Source organism: Macaca fascicularis, chromosome 14 (genome assembly GCF_037993035.2).
Source record: "Macaca fascicularis isolate 582-1 chromosome 14, T2T-MFA8v1.1".
NCBI lineage: Eukaryota > Metazoa > Chordata > Mammalia > Primates > Cercopithecidae > Macaca > Macaca fascicularis.
The window spans coordinates 118587260-118609177 of NC_088388.1; the positions used below are offsets into that span (position 1 = coordinate 118587260).

The 21918-nt window shown below is 52.4% G+C and overlaps 1 protein-coding gene across 2 annotated transcripts in view; it reads right to left on the minus strand.

The window, feature by feature from the left end:
- NECTIN1 (nectin cell adhesion molecule 1) overlaps positions 1-10484 on the minus strand; it is a 68563-nt gene extending 58079 nt beyond the window's left edge. For both annotated transcript variants that reach the window (XM_005579935.4, XM_074015450.1), the window contains exon 1: positions 9758-10484. In XM_005579935.4, the coding sequence (XP_005579992.1) occupies positions 9758-9836 (79 nt within the window). In that variant the 5' untranslated portion in view covers positions 9837-10484. The remainder of the gene's footprint in view (positions 1-9757) is intronic.
- Positions 10485-21918: the final 11434 nt, after the last annotated feature.

Consider the following 21918-nt stretch of genomic DNA (forward strand, 5'->3'; position numbering starts at 1 on the left):
GTGATAACATCAAGACATTCCACTCTGGCACAGCCACATGAATACTCCCAAGACACAACAGTATCTGTGGCAGGATATACCAGTAATACAGGTTGAATATCCCTTATCCCTAATGCTTGAGACCCAAAGTGTTTCAGACTTCAAATTTGTTCAGATTTTATAATATTTGTATATGTAAAATGTTATCTTGGGGATGGGACCCAAGTCTAAACACGAAATTTCATTTCTATTTCATATACACCTTATACACATAGCCTGAAGGTAATTTTATACAGTGGCTTTAATACTTTTGTGTATGAAATAATGTTTTGACTGCCTTTGGATTGCGCCCCTTCAGGAGGATAAGTGTGGAATTTTCCACTTGTGGCGTCATGTTGGCGCTCCAAAAGTTTTGGATTTTGGATTAGGGATGTTCAACCCGTGCCAAGACTCTCTGAAGATTCAGCACTAATAACTCCCCAAATGCATTGGGCATGTACAACTACAACACCAGGTTCTCGCTGCACCATGGAAGGACAGGAACGTGAATAAGAAGGTGCTATGTGGGGGTGGGAAGAGATTCTGGAAGCAAGGTCTTGTGAGGACTCAAAGCTTAGGAAACTGTCTTCCTCCGTCACCTGTCTGCCACCCCCCAGGAAGAGAGGCAGCTTAGCCACATGGTACAATCACAGACATGGGGCCTGATTTCTGGAATCAGAATCCTGACTCTGCCACTTACTAGCTGCGTGACCCTGGACAAGTTACCTAAGCTCTATCTGGGCCTCATTTTTCCACATATAAAACTGGGGAAAACAGAAGTACCTTCCATATGAGCTGTTATGAAGATTAAATAAGTAATTATATGTAAGATGTTTACAACAGTGCCTGGCATCCAGGAATTCTCAATATAAGTGTGTTATTATTATCCTCATCAATGGTTCAAACAAGCAACTGTCTATCCACCCAGAATGGACTACTGGTCCCCTATGCCAGACCCTGGAGAAACCAAGCCTCATCAGCAATGGAGCTCTCAGTCTTGTGATGAAGATAAATCCCAGGCCCAAGTGACTGGATAGCAGGATGGAGAGTAATTGGTGGCAGGGGTGGCATGGATGAGGCACTGGGGGATTTGAGATGACAGAAGTTATCCTTAGCTTGGGGGGCAGGGTCATGAAAGCTTCATGATAGAAGTGGCTCTTGACTTCAGTATTTAGATTTCGTATTTATGGGAAATAAGGGGGAATGTGGGGAACAGCATGTGCAAAGGCACTGAGGCAGGAAAATGCTGGGCATGAAAAGCATGGTGTTCAGGGAGGGCAGTGGGGGACCAGTTAGGGAGGCGCTGTGCCCCTCAGGTGTGCTTTAGGTGGATTCACCCAAGGAGCAGTGTGGGCAGACTGGAGCAGCAGACTGAGGACGTGCCACCGTCCTCCTCCGCAGTGGGACCCACGTGATGTGGTGGCAGAGCTGGCTAGGACCAGAGGCACCTCCTCCACTGCCCTTGTCCTAGCAGCTGACAGTATTTGTCCACAAGACACTGGGACAGAGGGAGAGGGTGCCTGGGGCACAGAGAACAGTCACAGCAGCTGCCTCCCCAGTCCCGCCCGGGGCATGTACCCCAGACCAGCTGCCGGCAGGGGCTGCCTCACAGGGGCGCTCCACGAGCCCACACAGCCCCTTCTTCCACAGCAGGGCAGACTCACATCTGCCCTAGCAGATTGGTGCTCCCATCTCCACTGACTCATTTGGCGGGTACCTGTGAAAGCGTGGGCTGACCCGTGTGACCCCCCACCATGGGAGCACCCTGAGTAAGCCTGTGTGTGCTAAAAGCCAGTTATTTGGGCGTGGTGCTCATTTTCCTTCACAAGCCTGAGGCATCGAGAAGGGACACGCTTGCCTTGGCTCCTGTCTTGTTTTTCATGGCCACATCCTTCAAGCCATGGTGGTTCTGATGACCAGCAGGTATGTGGGCTTGCAGGGGAGGAATGCAAAGCACAGGGGAAGGTACAGGCAGGGAGGAGGCTGCCGGCCAGCAGGCATCAGAATCTGCTAAGAAACAAATCCTCCTGTCTTTGGTGGGAAGAACCACAAGATGGAATCCAAGGCCCTAGCACAATGACTGAGGATAAGATTCTCAAGCCAGGGAGGGGTGGGACTAGGAAGCCCCTGCCAAGGCTACCTGCTGGCTCTCCACAGTGCCTGGCTCTTTTAGCCATGGATGAAACTCCATCTATAGGTGAGGGGAAATGCTTCCTCTCTAGGGTCCCCAACTCCCTACATTCACTTTTCAGACAGAAAGGCCAAGATTCAGGCCAAGACTGTTGCGAGGACTCCAGAGTCCATCTCTGGTGCCAGGGCGTATATCTCAGAGCACATCCAGATGTACTCAGTGTGGGAGGCTGTGCTGTCCCCTGTCCCCAAGGGCCCTCCTCCATGGAATGATGATTTGCTGAGCTTCCACCCAGCTCCTCCCAGAAAAGGCCAGCTCCTTAGCCCTGAAGGGAGCCGTGTCCTTCTCCTCTTCAGGCAGGGGGCAGAACTGAGCATCCAAGTGGGCAGGCAGGACACGCGTTTCTAGCTTTGAGAAGCAAGCGTTCCAGGACTTTGTGGGGAGGGACTCCATTTAAGCCCATAGCTTGAACTCAGACTCCCAATGGGACATTCTGGTGCCCATGGCCACTGGCCTGTTTTGCTGCCTGGGCCATGCCCGCAGCTATGTCCCAACTCCCACAGCTGTGTCCCAGTGGAGCCACCAGCCAGTGGAACTAATGTCCTCTAATGAGATCCGGGCCAGAGTGGCCTAGCGGGTTTTATTGTCTGTGGCTTGGTAATGAGACTCCTCATAAACGGAGAATGAAATTGGGGTTTGTGCTGACCAGAGTGGGTGGGGGATTGTCCAGGAGAGCGCCAGCCCCCGTGCCTCTCTGCTGCTCTGTCTAGTCCACAACGCTGTCTAGTCCACACCTGCTCTCTGCTCCGGGCCAGGCCCACACCCTGGCACTGTGCCTGCCTGTGCCCTGGGGCTCTATGCTCACACCTCAGGGGCCCTGCCCATGTCTCAGCCCAGATACCCAGAGAGAGATGCTCCAGGACATTGCTTCCCCTGCCCCCAGGAATGTTTCACTGTTAGGCATCCTCTATTCTACACCACCCTGGGCTCTGTGGTCAGCTCCGGCTGGGCCACCCTCCATCCTATATCCTCAACTTATTCCTCACTTCCCCAGGGAGCTGCCAGGCTCTGCCCTGCTGTTGGGGGAGTGTGAACTGGTCATGGCTGGTAAAGTAGAGGACCATCCCATGGACATTTTCGAACATCCTACTGGCCCGGTTCATCCTCTTCCGTCTGTCCATCCCCGATCTTTTCGTCCTTCTGGTTTACTGGATTTGCAGTCAGAAGACCCAGTGTCTAATCTGGCCACAACAGCATAAGATGGTCAGCAAGTTACTAAACCTAGGTCTCGCTTTCCTTGTCTCTAAAATGGAACTAATACAACACTAATGCCATTCACATGGGGCTCCTGAGAGGCTCAGCTGAAACTGTGGCTATAGAGTGCCACAGACAGTATTATGACAGTTTGCAAAAGGAATCAGTCTGTAACAGGAGGCTGAAAGGACTTTCTGTCGGTGAGAAGGAGGTGACCCCAGCAGGGATTCTCTACCCATCTGGCTGATACCATCTCACGGGGCAAATGGAGTCCTGGAGGGAGGGTGCTGTTGCCCAACTTCCCCTCAAAAGTGGAAGTGAAGGAAGGCAGGGGCTGAGTCCCAGTTCCTCTCTACGGCCGTGGCTGGCCTCCAGATAGGCAATGGTGCCCCAGCTGGGCCACAGCCAGGGAGCGAGGCAGGTGCCGGGAGAGCCCTCAGTGACATGTGGCAGAACAAAGGCCGCACAGCACCTGCTGCCTAGGTAGCCCTCAATCACCTCAGCTGGACCTGTACAGGTACCCACAGACAGCCAGGCTCCCGAGTGGGGGCAGGGACTCGCTTCCCAAGTAGCACCTGGCTGGGGACATGGGAAGTGAGGTCAGCAGTGTGCAGCAGCTGAGTGGCTCTCTCTCAAGGGAACATGAGTAGCAGATTCAGAGGGGCCAGGACCATTGAGAGGGAAGGCATAGGGGATAGAAGTTCACTTCACTGCATGTGCCCACATGCCTGGCAATGTGCTAAGCACTTTTCATACAACATTCTCAATCTCATCTTCACAAACCTCTTTGGGAATCTGTATTAACAAAAACCTATTTTAAAGATAGGAAAACTTTGGGAGGCCGAGGTGGGCGGATCATGAGATCAGGAGATTGAGACCATCCTGGCTAACACGGTGAAACCCTGTCTCTACTAAAAATACAAAAAAATTAGCCGGGTGTGGTGGCACATGCCTGTAGTCCCAGCTACTCGGGAGGATGAGGCAGAAGAATCTCTTGAATCCAGGAGGTGGAGGTTGCAGTGAGCCGAGATCTCACCACTGCACTCCAGCCTGGGGGACAGAGGGAGACTCTGTCTCAAAAAAAAAAAAAAAAAAAAAAAAAGGGGGGAAACACAGGCCTATAAAGTGACTTGACCAAGGTCACTCAGCTAGTAATTGGTAGAGCTGGGATTCCAACCCAGGCCAGTGGGCGCCACTTTGCTATCTCATTATGCTGGGTTGCCAAGACAGGGTGATCACCAGGTTGTAGGGAGAGGAACTGAGCTGCCTGCTGCTCTCCCTGCACCAGGGACCACTGCTGCTCTGCTCTCTCCTGGGAGGCTGTGAAAGGCAGACCTCCCACGAGCCCCCCACCCCCTGAGAATACATACCTATTGCCTCCCCGTCCCCCACCCAGGGCAAACCTGGGATAATTTAGTGCCCTGAAGATTCTACAATCTGCTGTCAGAAAGTCTTTCTTTGTGTCCGTCTCGGGTCTCTGCTGTTACACCGAGTTCATCTCTCCTTGTGGAATGGGCTGGGGTACAGATATTATGTTCCGTATGTTTTCTCGTATCTCTTCCCTTTCCGCATCTCCTAGCCCCCAACAGCATGAGAGAATCCAGAGCTTAAAGGGTTAACTGGACTAAAGGGTGTTATCTCCAGCTCAGGGCATTCCCTCTGCAAGGTGATCCCTGCTCAGATCTTAAGTTACCTCCTGCGCCAGCCAGCACATCTGCTGCTGGCTCTGCAGACCTGGTCTCTATGGACAGGGGTGGGCATCATGGGGAAACATTTTCCAGTTGGGCTTGGGCACAGGGTGCTGGGTTCCTAGGACCACCCTCTTCCCCACTCCTTGTCCCTTATTCCCACTACTTTTTCCAATAAGGGGGCTCCTGCTTTCTGCTTCACGAACCCAAGATGCTTCCAGGCACATGTATGTTGCCCACTTGGGCACACACAGCTCTGCAGGGCCCTCATGGAGGACCAAAGCTCATGCTCACACCCTTTTTCAATGCCCAGAGTATGCTACCTCCCCTCCCCACACACACCATGATTCTTTTTCTTAAGTACCCATGTAGGAAGCAAAGATGCCAAATTAGGAGCTGAAAAACTGTCTCCCTTTGCCCCTCCCAGCCGTTCATGGATCATGAGAACTCGTCGGGCAGGCCAGGCCCCAGGTAATGCCAGGTTCCAGTGCTGCTCTGCCTGCCAGGGAAACAACAGAAGGCTGACAAGAGAGGAATCTCTCTCCCGGTGTGGTCAAGGTCTTCAGCATCTCCCTGTGAGGAGGCAGAGGCCCAGCCTAAAGCCAAGGGCAGAGCAGAAAAAGGAAGCGGCATAGAGGCTTCCCAGCTGCCAAAGGGGCCGGTAGTGTGTCCTAGAAGAGCGAACCAAGGGCAAATCTTGGGTGCCCTCCCAAAGTCACCCTCACTGACACTCTGACACATAAGAGACGCATTCTCAAGTCCGGACCACTCACAAAGTCCTAGTCAGAAAGTTCTAAGCAGTCAGTTACATGTGAATATACATTCGATGTTATATATTTATGGCCCTAGTCCCATAGCGACCCACAGGCACAAGTACATACACCTCCTACTCCTAGTCCCCACAGATGCGCACATGCACAGTGAATGGCAGATCACCAACACAAACACACAAAGCCCTGGGTACGTGTGTGCACGTACACTCTATACTAAAGGTGAGACCCTAGGCAGACTGTCAGAAATGTCACAGCTTAAGTTCCACAACTGGCTCATGACCATTCTAGCCTGGCACAGTGGCTAATGTTTAAAGTTGTTTTTTTTTTTTAAATCAGCAAAACAGGTGAATATGCTGACACCTCTCTATCTGTCCCTCCCTGAGGTAGGAGGCATTCAATTCACCAGGTTAGCCAGGAAAAGATACCATCGGAAAAATCGAAGATACATTCACACCTCCCTTGGGTGTTTTCTGTTCGTGCTGAACAATGAACATTAGTCAGCTGCTAAACAATGGCAGTATCATAGACACAGCAACTGGAACTGACCCTCTGCCCCCCGCCCAAGCCGGGCTCACTTGCTCAGACATCAGCACTAGGGTTCTGGCCAGCTCAACCATCCTGGCAACATACAACAGAGTCTGGTGGTCAAGCAGTAGCCAAGGTGGATTCATTGTACAAATGTGAGTGGCTGAGAAGGGAACTGATAACACTCTTAACCTCAGCCAGCCTCAGGCAACGAGGGCTACCTGTCCCATATGCTCACAAGTTCAGGTTAAAGAGATGCCTTCTGGGTCACTCAGCCAGGGCAACTGGGCCCAAGTTCTGCAGTATCTCCTCTTCCCCTCCAGTCTTGACTACGGAGTCCTAGAATCCAATTCCAAGGCACTCCACAGTGCTGCCTTATAAATGGGTAAGGAGATTCCCACTTATACATGCTGCAAACCCCAGGCCAGCAGAACTGGTCTTGCCATAATGCCTTGCCCAGCAAGCTGAAGCACACCACTGTATGTGAGAAATAGAGAGAGAGGAAGGAAAATAACCCAATAGCCCCGACACTTGGAATTTCAAAGACCACATGGCAGCAAGCTCTGCACAAGCTGCAGAGAGAGGCTGCAGAGAGGGGTGTGCTGTGACCCGACAGGTCTTCCGAGGGTGTGCATGACACCTGGGGTGTGTGTTCTCTTTCCAGACAAAAGGTGTAGGGAAGCCAATTAGGGAGGGTGTGGTGTAGGTGGGACACCAGCTCAACGCACCTGCTTCTCAGGCAGGTTCTCTGCCTCCTCCTCGGGCTCCCCCATCTCTTTTTGGGATGTAACCCACCTGCCCCACTGACCCTCTCCTCTAAGTTAACAGGAAGAAACCGTGGATTGTCATCTCAGGAAACAGAAGCCTGTGGGGCTTTACCACACTGCTCAGTGAAGTCTGTGTTGTTGAAAACATACTTCTGTGTTTACACTTCAGTAGCCAAATTGGGAGTGTTTTGAAGTTGGGGGCAATCGCATACACTCCAGGCCCCTCCCTCTTCCTCTCCTCAAACCCCTAGACCCAGGTTCCCTGTCACAGCCCAGGAAAACCCTGAAAAGAGCACCAGACTGGCAAGTCCCTAGAGAGATGCTATAGCGGGCAATGGGGAGGAAGCTGGCAGGTGATGCAAAGTAGGATGTGGACTTGCAACTTCTGGGCCAACCAGCCTCCATCCAAGTGTCAGACTGGGCACAACCGTATCCACCTGCCTCTCTGCACTCATGGACCCTAGAGCAAGCAAGCAGAGAAGGCCCCAGGAGCCCAGGCACTGGGCAGAGGAGCTGGGCGGTTTGGGAACTTGGGTGCATGGATGCTATCCATCAGTCAATTATAGTCGATGGAAGAGCATTTATTAAGTACCTCTCTCAACCCTGGTTCCTTTCTCTGCATCCCACCCTTTCATGTGGATTTTTGGCAGGGGTTGTATCCACCTTGAGCCAGGTGAGTTCACCTCCCTGCTCCCACTTCCTGAGTGGGTGGAGCACAGCAGGCCTCTAGTCCCCAATGAAGGAATTAACCATGAAGGGATCACAAAGCTGGGGAAAGAGAATAACAAAAGGAGGGGAGAATGGGGTGGGTTCCTTCCCCTTCTCCCAACCCTTCCCACCACCCTTTGTCCATCCCAGGATTACATTAACCCCTAGTGTGCTGGACCAACCAGAGCTCTGGGAAGCTCTCCTTTCTCTGGGTTCTGGATAAGGACATATGTAATTGAAGGGTTCCTGGAAGCTCAAATCCCAGTGGCCAGGCAAGTCCTAGAGCCGGAACTTCTGTATCTCAGGCTGGCTTCCTAGGCCATCCAGTGTGAGAAGACCTCTGGCTCTCACCAAGACCACCCTCTGGGGGGAGGGTGAGCAGTGACACCTGTGAGCACTGGCTTTTCCCTACCCCCCCAAAATCCAGCAGGGCAGCACCCCAGGCTTCAGGGGTGGAGGCACCCCAGTACCCGCTTTCACAAACTGCTTCCCAGACATCCACCACTCAGGGAGATTGGTGGGGGCCTCCTAGTGAGCTGGCTGGCAGCAGAAGAGGCATAGAAGGGAATGAGGCCAGGCTTCTGCCTTCCAGGAGGGCACCCTAGCCCCGGAACTAGGCAGCCAGATTGGTCTCTCGATAACAAACTGCCTGGCCATTCTGCGGCATCGCACATTGTAGGAACTCGGGATCTAATATTCCTGCCCCACGAGGAGAGAGTCTCTGTACACTGACCCCCTAATCTGCCACCCCAAGGCGGGGACCATGTGCTCCAGTCAAGATCCTCCCCGCTCCTCAAAATCCCATCTTGCTAGAGCTGCAGGTCGTCTCTGGTTTCTACCCAGGGAGCTGGAGGAACTCCCCACACCCCTTGACCCGCGCTTGGTGTCCAGCCAGCCGGCGAGCTCGGCAGCTTCTCCAGGGACACAAAGGGTTAAATCCAGGCGAGGGGACTCGGTCGGATTTGCCTCCTAAACGCATTTTCCAGTTCATTCCCCAGCACAATATGCCTGGGCCGGTCCCAGCCTCCGAGCCCACCCCACCCGTCAGAATGGGCCACCAGGGCCACCCCGGGGTCGGGCCCGAGGTTAACCCCTCGGCTGCCGGCAGCCCGCACCTCGAGGAAGGACACGCGGGGCACCCTCGGGAAAGTGGGTCATGCAGCTACCTGGTTGGCACGAAGCCCGCGGCGTCTCCTCCAGGGAGAGCCCCCAGAGCTGGGAGCAGAGTTCCAAGGGGGAGCCCGGTCCCGCGCCAGGCCCGGAGGTTGCAATCCCAGGCTGCCCCGGCCTCACCCTCCAGGAAAGGAACCGCAGGTGAGCGAGGAGCTGCCTCTGCTGCAGCAGCCGGCTCTCCGCGCCCGCTGTGGGGCGGTGTGGGGCGGGAGGGGGCCCGAGCGTCCTGAGCCGTCTGGCAAAGAAGCCGCCGAAAGAAACGAAACCCCCCGCCCCCGCCATACTCCAAACCCGCAACCCCTCAGCTCCGAGACTGACGCCCTCTCCCTGGGGCTGTTGTCTCCCACCCCGAGACGGTGATTACGGTGATTATTTTGCATTTATGTAACACGCAGTGTTTCCAAACTGCTTTCCGAGCAGAGAGCTGGTTATTAAATAAATAGAACGCTATTACATATTATTATTTTTGTGAAGAACTGAGCGGAGAAAGTGCTTTCATGCTACATAGAGACGTGCATCCGACTGCTTCCCTGCAGGGCAGGCTATTCGGCTTCTCAACCTCTTTCTCCGCCGTGCCACCTCCCACCCCCTTTACCCAAGCCGTGACCCAACTTTTTTGGCTCCTTTCACTCCCCACAATCCAGTCGTGCCCGCCATCCGGCTCCCAGCCCCGGGGAGGCACTGGATGGGGGTGGGGACAGCAGAGGTGAGCGCGCTTACCTGGGAGGAAGAATGCGGTCAAGCCGAGAGCGAGTCCCCACCAGCGTCCAGCGGCGCCCGCAAGCCCCATCCGAGCCATCGGGGGCCGGGGGTCCGGCGAGAGGGACGGCGAGGGCAGCGCTCCTCGCGCTGCAGAAACCAGCCCGGAAGACGAAGGAAGATCGCTGGCGGCCGGCGGGCGCTCGGAGGATCCAGGTCAGCCGCAGCCGTCGGCCGGGGCGGGGTGGGCTGGGTGGGATCCGCGCGGCCGCAGTCCGGGCCCCGGGCCGTCGCCGGCTCAGAGGCTCGGCAGATACCCGCCGCAAGTTGCACGAGTCATGCCCCTTCTCCTCCTCCGTTCTCCTCCCGGCGCCGGTCCCCGCCCTCTTCTTCCACGCAGAGCGGGGCTGGGGAGAGGGACCCACCCCCGGCGCGCCCGGCTGCCCGGCTGCGCGGCGCGGGCTCCTGGCCCCGGCGCGCTCACACCCTCCCGCTCGGCTCCAACTTGCAAGCGTCCATGGCCGTCCGTCCTACGAGGGTGGCTGGACGCGCCCGGGCGGCGTGGAAGGCTCGGGGCCCAGGCGGCGGGCGCTGGGTTCGGCGGCCGGCGGCCCGGGTGGCTCTGGCTGCGCGGCTGGGCGCGAGGAGAACGGGTTCGAGGCGCCGTGCGTCCCAGCCGCCGCCGCTCTGCCGGGTGCCGGCGATCCGCAACAATGTGGAGCCGCGCTCGCTGCTCTCGCTCTCTTTCTCTCACTCGTCGAGCTCCAGCCTCTCACCCGCTCGCCCGTGATGTCAGCCAGAGGGGAGGGGTTAGCGTTAACCCCCTCCTGGCCTCGATGCGCGCCCACCGGGGCCCGGTCGGAGCCCGAGCGCACGCGCCTTCCGGACCGAGGCAGAGGCGGATCGCGAGCGCGGGCCGCGGGGTCCGGTTAAGGACCCTCGCTCGGGAGCTGCCCCTCGGCCGCCTTCCAGCTGGGGAGCCGGCTGGAGCGCGGGCTGCCCTCCTCCTCCGCTGACAAAGGCAGGCAGTGACCCCTAGCGGCCGGCGAAGCCGAGGCGCGGGGGGTGGGGGTGGGGGTGGAGTTAGGACCGGTCTGGGGACGGCTGTGGAGGAGAGGGCGGGATGGAGAATCCCGGCTAGCAGCGTCGGAGCTGGCAGGGCTTCTGTAAGTCCTCTGCTCCCACCCTGCTCCCATTTCACAGGAGAGGAAACAAAGGCCCAAAGAAGAGTTCCGCCCGGGGCGGAACGTGGCAGGGCTCGCAACAGAACCGTCTCCGGAGATCCCTCTCCTCTGCACCACTTGGAGGCTCCACGGAGAGGCAGCGGTGCGCGGGGCGACGGGGAGCTGCCAGAGAAGTCGGTGGTGGGCATGAGTGGGTGAGACGGGCCCACGGAGGTTTCTGGTAGAGTTTCTTTTCTAATCCCTGCTCCCTTCGGGGGTTCCTTTCCCAAAAATTGAAGCACCCCGCGCCCCGCACTTGCCCAAACAGAGCCTGAAACCGAGCTCTCCTCCAGTTTCCAGGACCTTAGTTTTGAGAGATTTGTGGGGTTCCCGCTAAAGTGGATTGTCCAGTCAGTGTCCCTGGCAGGGCAGGGACTCTCCGCCCCATCCCGTTCACCACCCACCACATCCGGGTGTGGTAGGATTTCTGCCAAGGCGACTGCGCCCTCCAGGCCTGCCCTGTTCCCCTTGCTCTGGTCCTTCTATCCCCATCCCCTCCCCCTGGGGGAGGAAGACAGACAGAGTTTGCCACTAAGGAGAGTTGAATTCTCCCCAGACCCTGGCGGGACCCTGCTCCCTCTACCCTTTGCCCAGCCCTCTAGGCGGGCAGGAGCAGAGGGGAAGTGGCTGTTTCTGATAACATGTCAATTCTGGTTCTTCACTGTAGAAGGGGCAAAGACAGCACCACATTCCCACTGTCTGGGTTCCGGCCCTGGAGTGTCTCGGTTTCTCGCTGAAGTAGTCAGATCTGGCATTCTCATGAACACTCACCCACTCACTGTATGGTCTTTTACATTTAACAAATGTAACCTGGGCTTTCTTTGTATCAAAACACAGTGCCTGGCTTGGGGATACAGAGACATTATCATTGCCCTAAAGAAACTCAATCTAGTTGAGGGGGAGGGGGAAGACAGACATAGAAACGGATGTTGTAAACAAATATTTGATATGGGATTGTGTGGGTTTGGTGGGTCACAGCAAAAGTACCCAGTTTAGCCCGGGGTGCGGTTGGTGTAAAGGCTTCAGGGAAGGGAGCACAGGGTCTCTGTGAGTCATCTATCAGACCAAGGTAAGTGCTGGAGGGCAGAGACATAAAAGACACTGGATTTAAGGTAGAGGGTCAGCATGAGGAAAGAATGAAGGTAAGCAATAGTCAGGGGAGTAGGGGGCCCACAACGGGGGCCCACAAAGGGTTGACTGGTGGTAGGCTGAGCCTAAGACTTGAGGAAAGGAGAGGCCTGCAGATTGGTGAATCATGCCCGGAGGGTTTTAAACTGGGGAACACGCTATGAAATTTAGTTTGTGGCAGCCAGGAATCTCCCATCTGGCTGCTGAGTGCTTTAAGGGCCAGGGTTGAATTGAATTCACTGTGGTGGCCTTCAGCTCTGTGCCAGGCACATTGAGGAGCTGAAGGCATGGGTTTGAAGGGGCAATCCCAGATGTACCAATGTCTTCTTGTTCCCTGCTCTTACCCTCCCATCCTCTCCATCTTTATTTTATTTTATTTGAGACAGTCTTGCTCTGTTGCCCAGGCTGAAGTGTAGTGGCGTGATCTCAGCTCACTGCAACCTCTGTCTCCCAGGTTCAAGCGTTTCTCCTGTCTTAGCCTCCCGAGTAGCTGGAATTACAGGTGTGTACCACCATGCCCGGCTAATTTTTGTATTTTTAGTAGAGACAAGGTTTCGCCATGTTGGCCAGGCTGGTCTTGAACTCCTGACCTCAGGTGATCTGCCCTCCTTGGCCTCCCAAAGTGCTGGGATTATAGGCGTGAGCCACTGTGCCCGGCTGCACCCTCTCCATCTTTAGGTCAGGCTTCTTTGATCCTCTGATCTTAAATGAGCTTCCAAAGAGGGTGCGGCCAGCGGGGAAGATGTGGCTGCCCGGGGATTGGTTGGGTGGAGAAGATGGAAGCAAGTAAGTGATATAGTATAGTTGTTCACTCATCATCTTTAAACAAGCAGGGAATGTTGCTGGGGGAGGGGACATTTAACTGAGACCCTGAAAGGCAGATCAGATTTGGACCAAAGGAGGCAGGAGAGAGAATCTTAGGTGGAAGGAACAGCTTGTACAAAAACATGGAGGTACGCGGAGGTGGAAGAGGTGTCACCTGTGTTAGGACAGCAGGCAGTCCAGTTTGTTTTGTGTTTTAGGGATGTCTAAGAGAAAGGGACAGGTAGGCACAAACAGAATGCAAAAGGACCAGAAGGTTTCCTTTAGTGACAAGAAGAAACACAGGACCAAGCAGCAGGAAAGCAGGCTTTGGTTCCTGCTCTTAAGCTATGAGCCCAGGAGTCACTCTTGCTTCTTACCTCTTCCTAAACCACCATATTCCAATTCTGTTGATTCTTCCTCTTCTGCACTCATGGTCTTTACAATACTGACAGTATAGCCAGTCTGCACTGAGGTGGGGAGTAAAATGTAATGGTCCAGCACATGGAACTCTGGAGAGCTAATCTGCCTGGAATTCTTAAACTTCAGCTCTGACACCCAATAGCTGTGTGTCCTTGGGCAAGTGACTTAACTTCTCTGTGCTCAGGTTCTTTCTCTGTAAAACAGGGAGAAATAACAGCACCTACCTCTTGAAGTTGTGAGGATTAAATGAGCCAAACATGTGAAGTGCATGGAACACTGCCTGGTGTACAGGAAAAACTGTTTAAGTGTTAGTCATCATTATGATTGTCATCTGTCTCCCCACATCCAGTTTTCCCCTTTCTGAAAATGGTTTACATATATTTTACAAGCTTTGTTTTGAAATAATTTTGGATTTGCAATAGAGTTGCAAAAATGGTACAGAGTTCCATATGCCCGTCAATCATCTTCCCTGAATGTTAACATCTTATAGAACCATGGTACATCTATGAAAACCAAGAAATTAGTGTTAGTATAATACTATTAACTGAACTACAGAATTTATTCAGATTTCCCCAGGTTTTTTTTCCCACTAATGTCTATTTTTTTGTTCCACAATTTAATCCAGGATACATTACATTTAGTAGTGGATTATTTTCAAAGGCCGATGGTCAAGTCGCAATGCCAGGAATGACTTCTCGGCCTGCCAGACTCTGAGACCAGTGTCAAGTCCTCAACAAGGCCTAAGGGCCCATGCCTGCTTCTGCAGCCTCATCTCACCCTGCTCCGAGGCTTTGATGAGGAGCTACTGAGATTTCCAGTCGTCCCCTGCTATAGGCTTTGAATACTTGGGACCACTTTAGTGATGGTTTATAGTGCCTGATTCACTCCCCATTAGACTGTCAGCTCCTCCAGGGCAGGGATCATGTTGCTCTTGTTCTCTGCTATATCTCTAGCACCTAGGACATGCCTGGTACCTGATAGGCTGTAATGAAAATGTGTTGATTAACTCACATCTTGTGGCCACTTTCTGCCAATCACTTCCCCTCTCTGGACCTCAGTTATCTCATCTGCAGACTGAGGAGTTTAATTTGTTCACTGGTTTTCCAATTGTGTTTTGGAAACCCTAGAATTTCCTGGGTTCAATAGGAGTCACATTTAAAGAGCATGTGTTTTCATGTGCTTGAAAATTGGGCTTCTGAGAAAGCTATCTCTTAATGGATTCTGAAGATTCTGTTGCTTAAAAAGATTTGAAAATCTGACAGATTATTGTATATTATGAATTACATATAGTTGCATGATTTTACAACTCCATTATTATTAATTAATTAATTAATTTATTTGTTTATTTTTGCAGGCAGTGGTGAGCCATGGAAGGTTTCTGAACAGAGCACTTATTGGGAGCTGTCAGAGCTGTGCTTCAGGAGATGAATCTGGCAACAACGTGGGTAGGATGGACAGATGATGATTGGTCAGTGAAGGAGGAGGGGACTGAGGAGAGAGGGTTGTCATGGAAGCCAAGTGAGAAGAGGATTTAATAGAGGAGGAGGAGGAGGTTGCTAACAGTATCTGATGCCGCAGAAAGCAGGTGGGGATCAGAAGGGGACTTTGGAAGCAGTGGCAAAACCACCAGTGACCTTTGAGAGAGTGATGTTGGTGACCAGGCAGGGGCTGAACCCAGATCAAAGTGGGAGGAGGAGCAACTGGAAGGTGAAAAATCAGAGGCAGCAGGTGTCCTCTCTGCTTTTGAGAAGTTTGGTGGTGGATGGAATGAGCAAGGTAGATGAGAAGCTTGGAGAGGCTTAGCAAGACAGACCAAGAGGCTTATTTTCTCTTTTTTCATCAAAAGCTACTGAGCATTTTGTAGTCAGAAGGAAAAGAGCTAGTGGACAGTGAGGGAGTGGAGAAGCAAGTGTAAGAAGTGAAGTAGGTTGTCGTTTATGGAGCAAGCCCTGGGTTGGGGGGCACTGAGGGTGGGAAGGGGTCAGCCTTGGAAAGGAGAAGACCCATCTTTCTCTGAGCCTGGAGGGAAGGTGAAGAGAATAGTGAAGGTAGAAGTTTTGGTGGGGAGTAGTGAAGGTGGAAGTTTATAATAAGGTCATTACAGTACAGTGGGAGCTGAAGTTATCTGCAGAGAGAGGTTGGAAGCTGGCTTCAGATTTCACAATTGAGAAAGCCAAAGGGCGTGTTAAGGGGAGTATGACTACGAAGCTTCCAAAATCTACAGGGAGAAAGGAGCAAGCATCATCTATGTGTCTTCATAGGGAAAAGTCAGGACCAATAGTCATATTTTTGGAGGAGGTAGATTTCAGTTTGGTCTAGGCAAGACTGTTGAGGGATCTTAGTTGATTGACAATGGATTGACCTCCCAGTCACTTTTCAGACTCAGGCTGCAAGCCCATTCATCAGGCATGCTGTGCATGGGCTTCTTGCCCTGGCATGGAGCATGGATGCAGTGAGTCCACGCTCCCTCCTGGCCCTGAGACTTGATAACTGCAGGAATGACAGCCCACTTGAAGAGCAGGCCGTTGGGCTCACCTTTCTCACTGACCTCAGGGCTGGAGGCATGAGGGGGCAACTAGACAAAAGATCAGCCCTGGGGAAGGTGCCATCCCTAGGAAACTCTCCTCTGAGCCCTCCCTTGACTTCCACAGGTTCTTTCAGAGAGGCAGCTGTTGGGCTTGGAAAAGGCCCAAAGTCAATACAATAATGACTTCCCCTCCCAGCCATGTCCCAGGCCCCTCTGTGTCATTCAGAAATTGGCTAATAAAGTTTACTTTGATGTGAGAGGAGCCCCATTAAGAATTCCCCAAGATTCCCTGATCCCCTGAAATCTGTCAATAGGAGAAGATATATTGGAGTGGTATGCTGGATGGGGGTCACCCCCTTTTGTGTCCCCAGTGCTCACCCTGGTGTCAGTTGAGGCTGAGGGCAAGGGGAGAGGAAAGGAAGAGGAATCCCATGAAGAAAGTATAGCTAAAGCCTTAGCCAACCCCAAAGAGGACCCACCTGACATGGCTACCCTCTTGCCCTAACCTGAGGCCAACCTCACCTCAGGCAGTGCTCCCAGGGTGGATGGGAAGCCACAGCACCTAATTACTATGATCATCACGCTGGTGGCTGTGGTGATTATGATGGTGCCTCTGTATCCCACAGCGCTTAGCAACATTTAATTACTGTTATTCCTACGGAGATCACTGCAGAGCCTTGGCTGCCATTGCTCTTGGGGATGGAGCAACTACACACAGCTGCACCCACTCCCCAGTCCAACGATCCACTGTGTTGAAGTGCTGCCAAGACGGTTAGCAGACACCAGCCTCTCCCTTGTGGGCCATGGTGTCCCAGTGATCTGCATGGCATTTGGGGCTGAGCTCTGAGCAGTGGTAGGAAGGCCCCAGTTCCATCTGGAACCATCCAACTCTCCAGAAAGAAGGGAAATTGGTCTATGCCCTGTGTCTGGTCAGAAGGCCCTCGATATACTCCTGTGAATCACGACATCCCAAATCCTAAAGAATTCTGGATGTGAGTAGAGGCAGCATTCCTGATAAGGGATGGGAGCACTAAAAACTCAACAGTGATACTGAGAAGAGGGTTTCATCCCGGGTCCGCATAGACCAGAGAGCTTAGGTCATGAAGATGGGAAGGGACGGAGTGGAGCTTCTGTGTGGAGCATACCTTATGTAGAAAGACAAAAGGGAAAAGGGCTTTGAGAAAGGAAGATACTCAACCTCCCACCCACACTGTCCTCCCTTTGATGATGCTCTTATATCCAGGGATGGGTGTTATAGTCAGGATAATTATCAGGGTAGACTACTTGTCTAGAGGAACCAGATTTTTCTTGCAAGTTATGTGGAAACCAAGAAATAGAAGGTATTGTTAGGGAAGAGCAGAGTTCCTGGATCAGCCCAAGCCCGGCAAAAAAAGCTCATGGTGGACGCCTGCCTGGGAGTGGGGACGTGAGGCTGGGGCTGTGGAGCTGTGGGTCTTGACTCTTTGGGTCTCAGACCTTTTCGGGATCCGATGAGCGCTGTGTCTCTCCCTGAAAACTGCACATACGCACATGGACAGTGTTTGCATGGCAACCTGCTGAAGCCCAGCTGGGGCCTTGAGTTAGGAATCCCTGCTGAAGAAGAAGTGCTTTGGGAAGGAGGCAGTCCTGAGCCCAGACTCCCTGTGATCTGGGCTAATGACCGATGCTAATGACATGGAGAATCCCAAATGAGGAAAATCCAACCCAGACTTCTATAATGTGAAGTGAAAAGAACAAGTATTATCCATAGATTGCGTTATAATTCTGTAAAAATACACACTTACAAAGAGAAAATGTGAAGGCGACATGGAGAAATGAAAATAATTTGTGGGTAAAGAGTTTTTATCTTATTTAAAATTTACTTAAATATCATTATGAGGCTACTTTAATAATAGATTTAATTTTTTTTCTATATTATGTAAAGTGCTTTTCCTGAAGAAATGAGCTTTCGAATTATATTTGATTTAGGTTAATATTAATGCCCTGTATGTCCTGAGTACATGTTTCTAGAAAGAGGTGATCCAGGAGGCTGCCAAGTGGCCTGCAGGTGACATCCAGAGGGTAGAAAATGCCCATGCAGGTAACTGAATTCTGAGGAACATGAGACCACATGCTGCCCAGGAGGCAACCAAGGGAGAGGATGCTGGAGTTAGGTTTGAGTCCTGGACCTGCCATTTACTAACCATGAAACCTGGAGTTTACCTGGGGCCAAAGAGGGGGTGCTTCCCAGAACACGGGACTTTCAGTGCTAAAACTGGGAAGGTCCTGGGCAAAGTGGGACAAGTTGGTCACCCTGTTAATGAGCTATAAATACCTCTCTGAGCCTCAGTCTCCTCACTTGTAAGATGACACTGGCGACTCCCAGGATCTTTGTAAAAGCATTGTGTATGCCATCTTCACACCTGTTGGGGATGATGGTTATCACTGGTGGGGTGGGATGGAGGAGGGGAGTGGGGAAAGGGGTGTTTCTCCCCAGCCTTGAGATCTGAGAGACCAAGAGCCTGTCTGGATGGATACTATGATTTGTATATGGAGAGCTTAAGACAACTGGTCTCTCACAACTGGCTTTTAACAATAATTCATTCAAGAAATATGTATGGGCCACCTACAATCAGATCTGTGCCACGCATTTGGATATTCTGTGAACGGCTGCAACACGCTGCCTTCCTTCCTGGGACCCAAGTCTAATGGGGGAGGCAAGGATCCATAAGGAAGTGGACAGCAGGGAAAGCTAGGGACTTTGGGAATGTCAGGTGGGCAGGGACCCTTCCCTAGTCTAGGGGTCAGGAAGGGTCAGGACGTGTTCCTGCAGAGATGAGTGGAGCCCCCTTGAGGGGTGAGGACTGGCTGGCCAGGGATGTTATGTTGTAGAGAAATCGGGCACAGGAGAAGGCAGCAAGAAGGCCCAGAGGCTGGGTGCTCCGAAGGACTGAGAGTAGTTCGTTCAGTCTGGTGCGGTGCAAAAGGAGAGTGTGAGAGAGGGCCTGGGGAGTCACGTGCCCATGTCATGTGGGCTTTTGTGCTGCATTATGGAGTTTGGACTTTATCCTGAGGGTGGCAGGGAGCCGTGCATGGTAGGGCTGTAGCAGAGTGAGCGTGTTTTATACCTGGCCACTCAGCAGCCCCAACCTGTGTTGTGCTCAGATGGCATTCCTGGTCCAGGCACTGGTTTGCCTGTTAGGCCCAGGTCCTCTGGGCTCTGTCTGTCTTGCTATAAGGCTCTGAGCCTAGCCCATCTGTGGAATGCTTCTGCAGCTCCAAACCTGGTGTAGTCAATCTGGACATTCCCCTGGCAGGGGTCTGCTGCCTGGTACAGACTGTGACTCCAGAGAGCAGAGTGGCACTCCCTCCCAAACATGCTGCTGTCACCACAGTGTGTCTGTGTGGGTTTGATGGCTGCGTGGCAATGGCGCTCAGGGCATGCTGGGGGCTCACACAACCCAGGCAGCTAATGATTAACAAACAATTATACTAATCGGCCTAGAAACAGGGAGGCCGGTGTGCGCCCCTATGCATGTGAATGCACACACATGCATGCGCACACACATTCAGATTCGCTGACATTTATGCCCATCCTTTCATTGAAACTCAGGTGAGCACATGGAGAGATTCCCTGCTACCTAGATTAGATGAATAGGCATTGCATTACTTTACATGCCATTACCTTCATCAGAGACATGCCCCTCCACCACTGACACATGGATGTCACAAGTGCTCTATACACAGCCTCACATAGATGCCAGCACACCTATACTGGCCCAGACCCCTTCTCATGTCTTTACAAACACATTACAAGAGTTAAAAAGGAGCATCCATATCAAGTGTCTAGCACAATGCCTGGCACATAGGACTATTATATTCTATTTTAACATGCTATTATTACATTAAGACACTTTAATATGTGCACATATACTGACACACTCACAAGACACACACACATTGCCCCATACATTCTTTAAACCCAGGTGCACACACAAGAGCTCCACCTTTCCACAAACTGACACATACACTTCTGTGTACACAAACAAGCTCACTCACAAAGACATGCAGGTTGCCATAATGTGCTTTCCCATTTGCACCTACACACAATCACCACCACAATAATAATAATAGCAAAACCAAGGTGGATGATTGCTTCATATTTTTCAAAGGGTTTTCAGGCCTGTAATCTCATTTGATCCTCGCAGCAGCCCTGTGAGACGGGTGGGTGGAGCAGGCATTATTACTCCAGGTTTACGGTTGAAGCAACAGAAGCCAGAGGGGTGAAGTTCGCCATCTGGGAGGTGGCCTGAAACTCAGATCTGACTTCTCGGTAGTGAGCTTCCCATGCCTATTTGACAACTTCCAGCCCTTACTACAGAAAGCAGCAGCCAGGGCAGGGGCCTGCTAGATTCTTGATTCCTGGTCAAAACATTTCTCGGAGTCAACCCCAGCTGAGAAGTGGGAATTGGAGGCTGATAAAGGGAAACCGCCATCATTAGAAATCCCATAAAGTCTCATTTACAACTCCCTGTCAGATGAAAGGAGCAATTGACTGCGTTGGAGGGAAAAGCAAATACCGATTTCCTTTAGGACTGCCCAGCCTCAGACAGCTGGTCCTAGAAGGTCCTGAGGGTGGGGGGATCCTGTTCCATCAGGGCTGTCCTCAACTCTGTGCACTTTCTCTCCCCTCTGTGTAGGTCCATGTGTGGGTCCTTAAGCTCTAATTTGAGAAAAAGGGAGGAGAAAAGGACAAAGAAGGCTCTCCCCTTCCCTTGGATCCCCTTCTGCTCCCACATGCCTAGTGGGAGCCTCCCTCTTCTGCTTGAGCCTTTAGGACAGGTTCAGGACCCTATCTCCTACCTGTCTGGCCAGACAGACATGAGGAACAGGTTGCAAGCCCTCCACCACCTGACCTGCCAAGTCCATACAGGCCTTAGATCCAACAACTTAGAAAGGTAACGAGGGCAGCTTCCTTCGAAGGGCCATGTTCAGTGGGGAGGTGGCCTGATGATGAATGGAGAGGTGGAGTGATGGCCCCTTAATCTGCTTCTGATGCTGCTACTTCTTCACTCTGGTTTCATCATTATTGTGTGCCTTAGTTTCTCTATCTGCAAAATGGGAATAGTAACACCAAACTTACAGTGCTATTGTGAGGTGTGCAAAGTCCACGGCACAGTGCCTGGCACAATGCTGGGCCCCACAGGGTCAGGCCCTGTCGCCTGCCTGGGCAGCTTCTGGAGGAATGCCTCCACTGCCAGGGCTGGAGGGGTGGTGTGGCAAGAGATGCCTCCCCAGCCTCCTGGGTGTGCCAGCTCTGGCTGGGAGGGAGGGGCAGGGAAGGGACATCTGTTTGACACTCTTATCAGCATCCATTACCTGGTGTGTATTTTCCCAGGAGCTGATTACATTACAGCATGTGTTGATAAACATTTGGAGTCGGATTACAGAAGAAACTGAGCAGAATGTTAAGCGGGTGGTGCTTGGGTCAGGAGATGCTGAGAAAGGGCTGGCTGTGATGAGCTGGGAGTGGTGACGAGGACCCCAATCTGGAGGCTTCTTCATTTGCCCAGCCCCTTTCTCTTTCTGATCTCCCTCCACCCTACTGCTCTGGCCCTAGCAGGGCATCTAGACATGGTCCCAGAGGCAGGCTGTTATAACAGAAGAGGTATGGGACTTGGGCCTGAGGCAGTTATAGGGTCCAGTTCCAGCTCTGTCATAAACTAGCTCTTGGCACTCTGGGCCAGTCTCTTACCTCCCTGGGCCTCAGTCTCCTCCTCTGTAAAGTAGGCTTAACATCCACTCCACAGAGTGGACCAAAGGTTAAAGAAGTAACCATGCACCATGCCCTGCACATAGAATTAAGTGCTTGGTCTCAAGGCTCTTTTCCTGTGGTCCCCAGTTTACCCCCGAAAAATGGTCACTCTTGCCTTGACTGTGCCTCAGATGTTGGACCGCTGCTCTTATTTCTATTTTGAACTAAGAGGAAGTGATTTGTGTTCTTCATAAGGCAAAGACCCCTACTTCCAACCCTAGTTAGGGCTGGAGCAGGCAACCCAGGGCGAGGGTTGACTCTTCCTCCCTTTTTCTATACCTGTGCA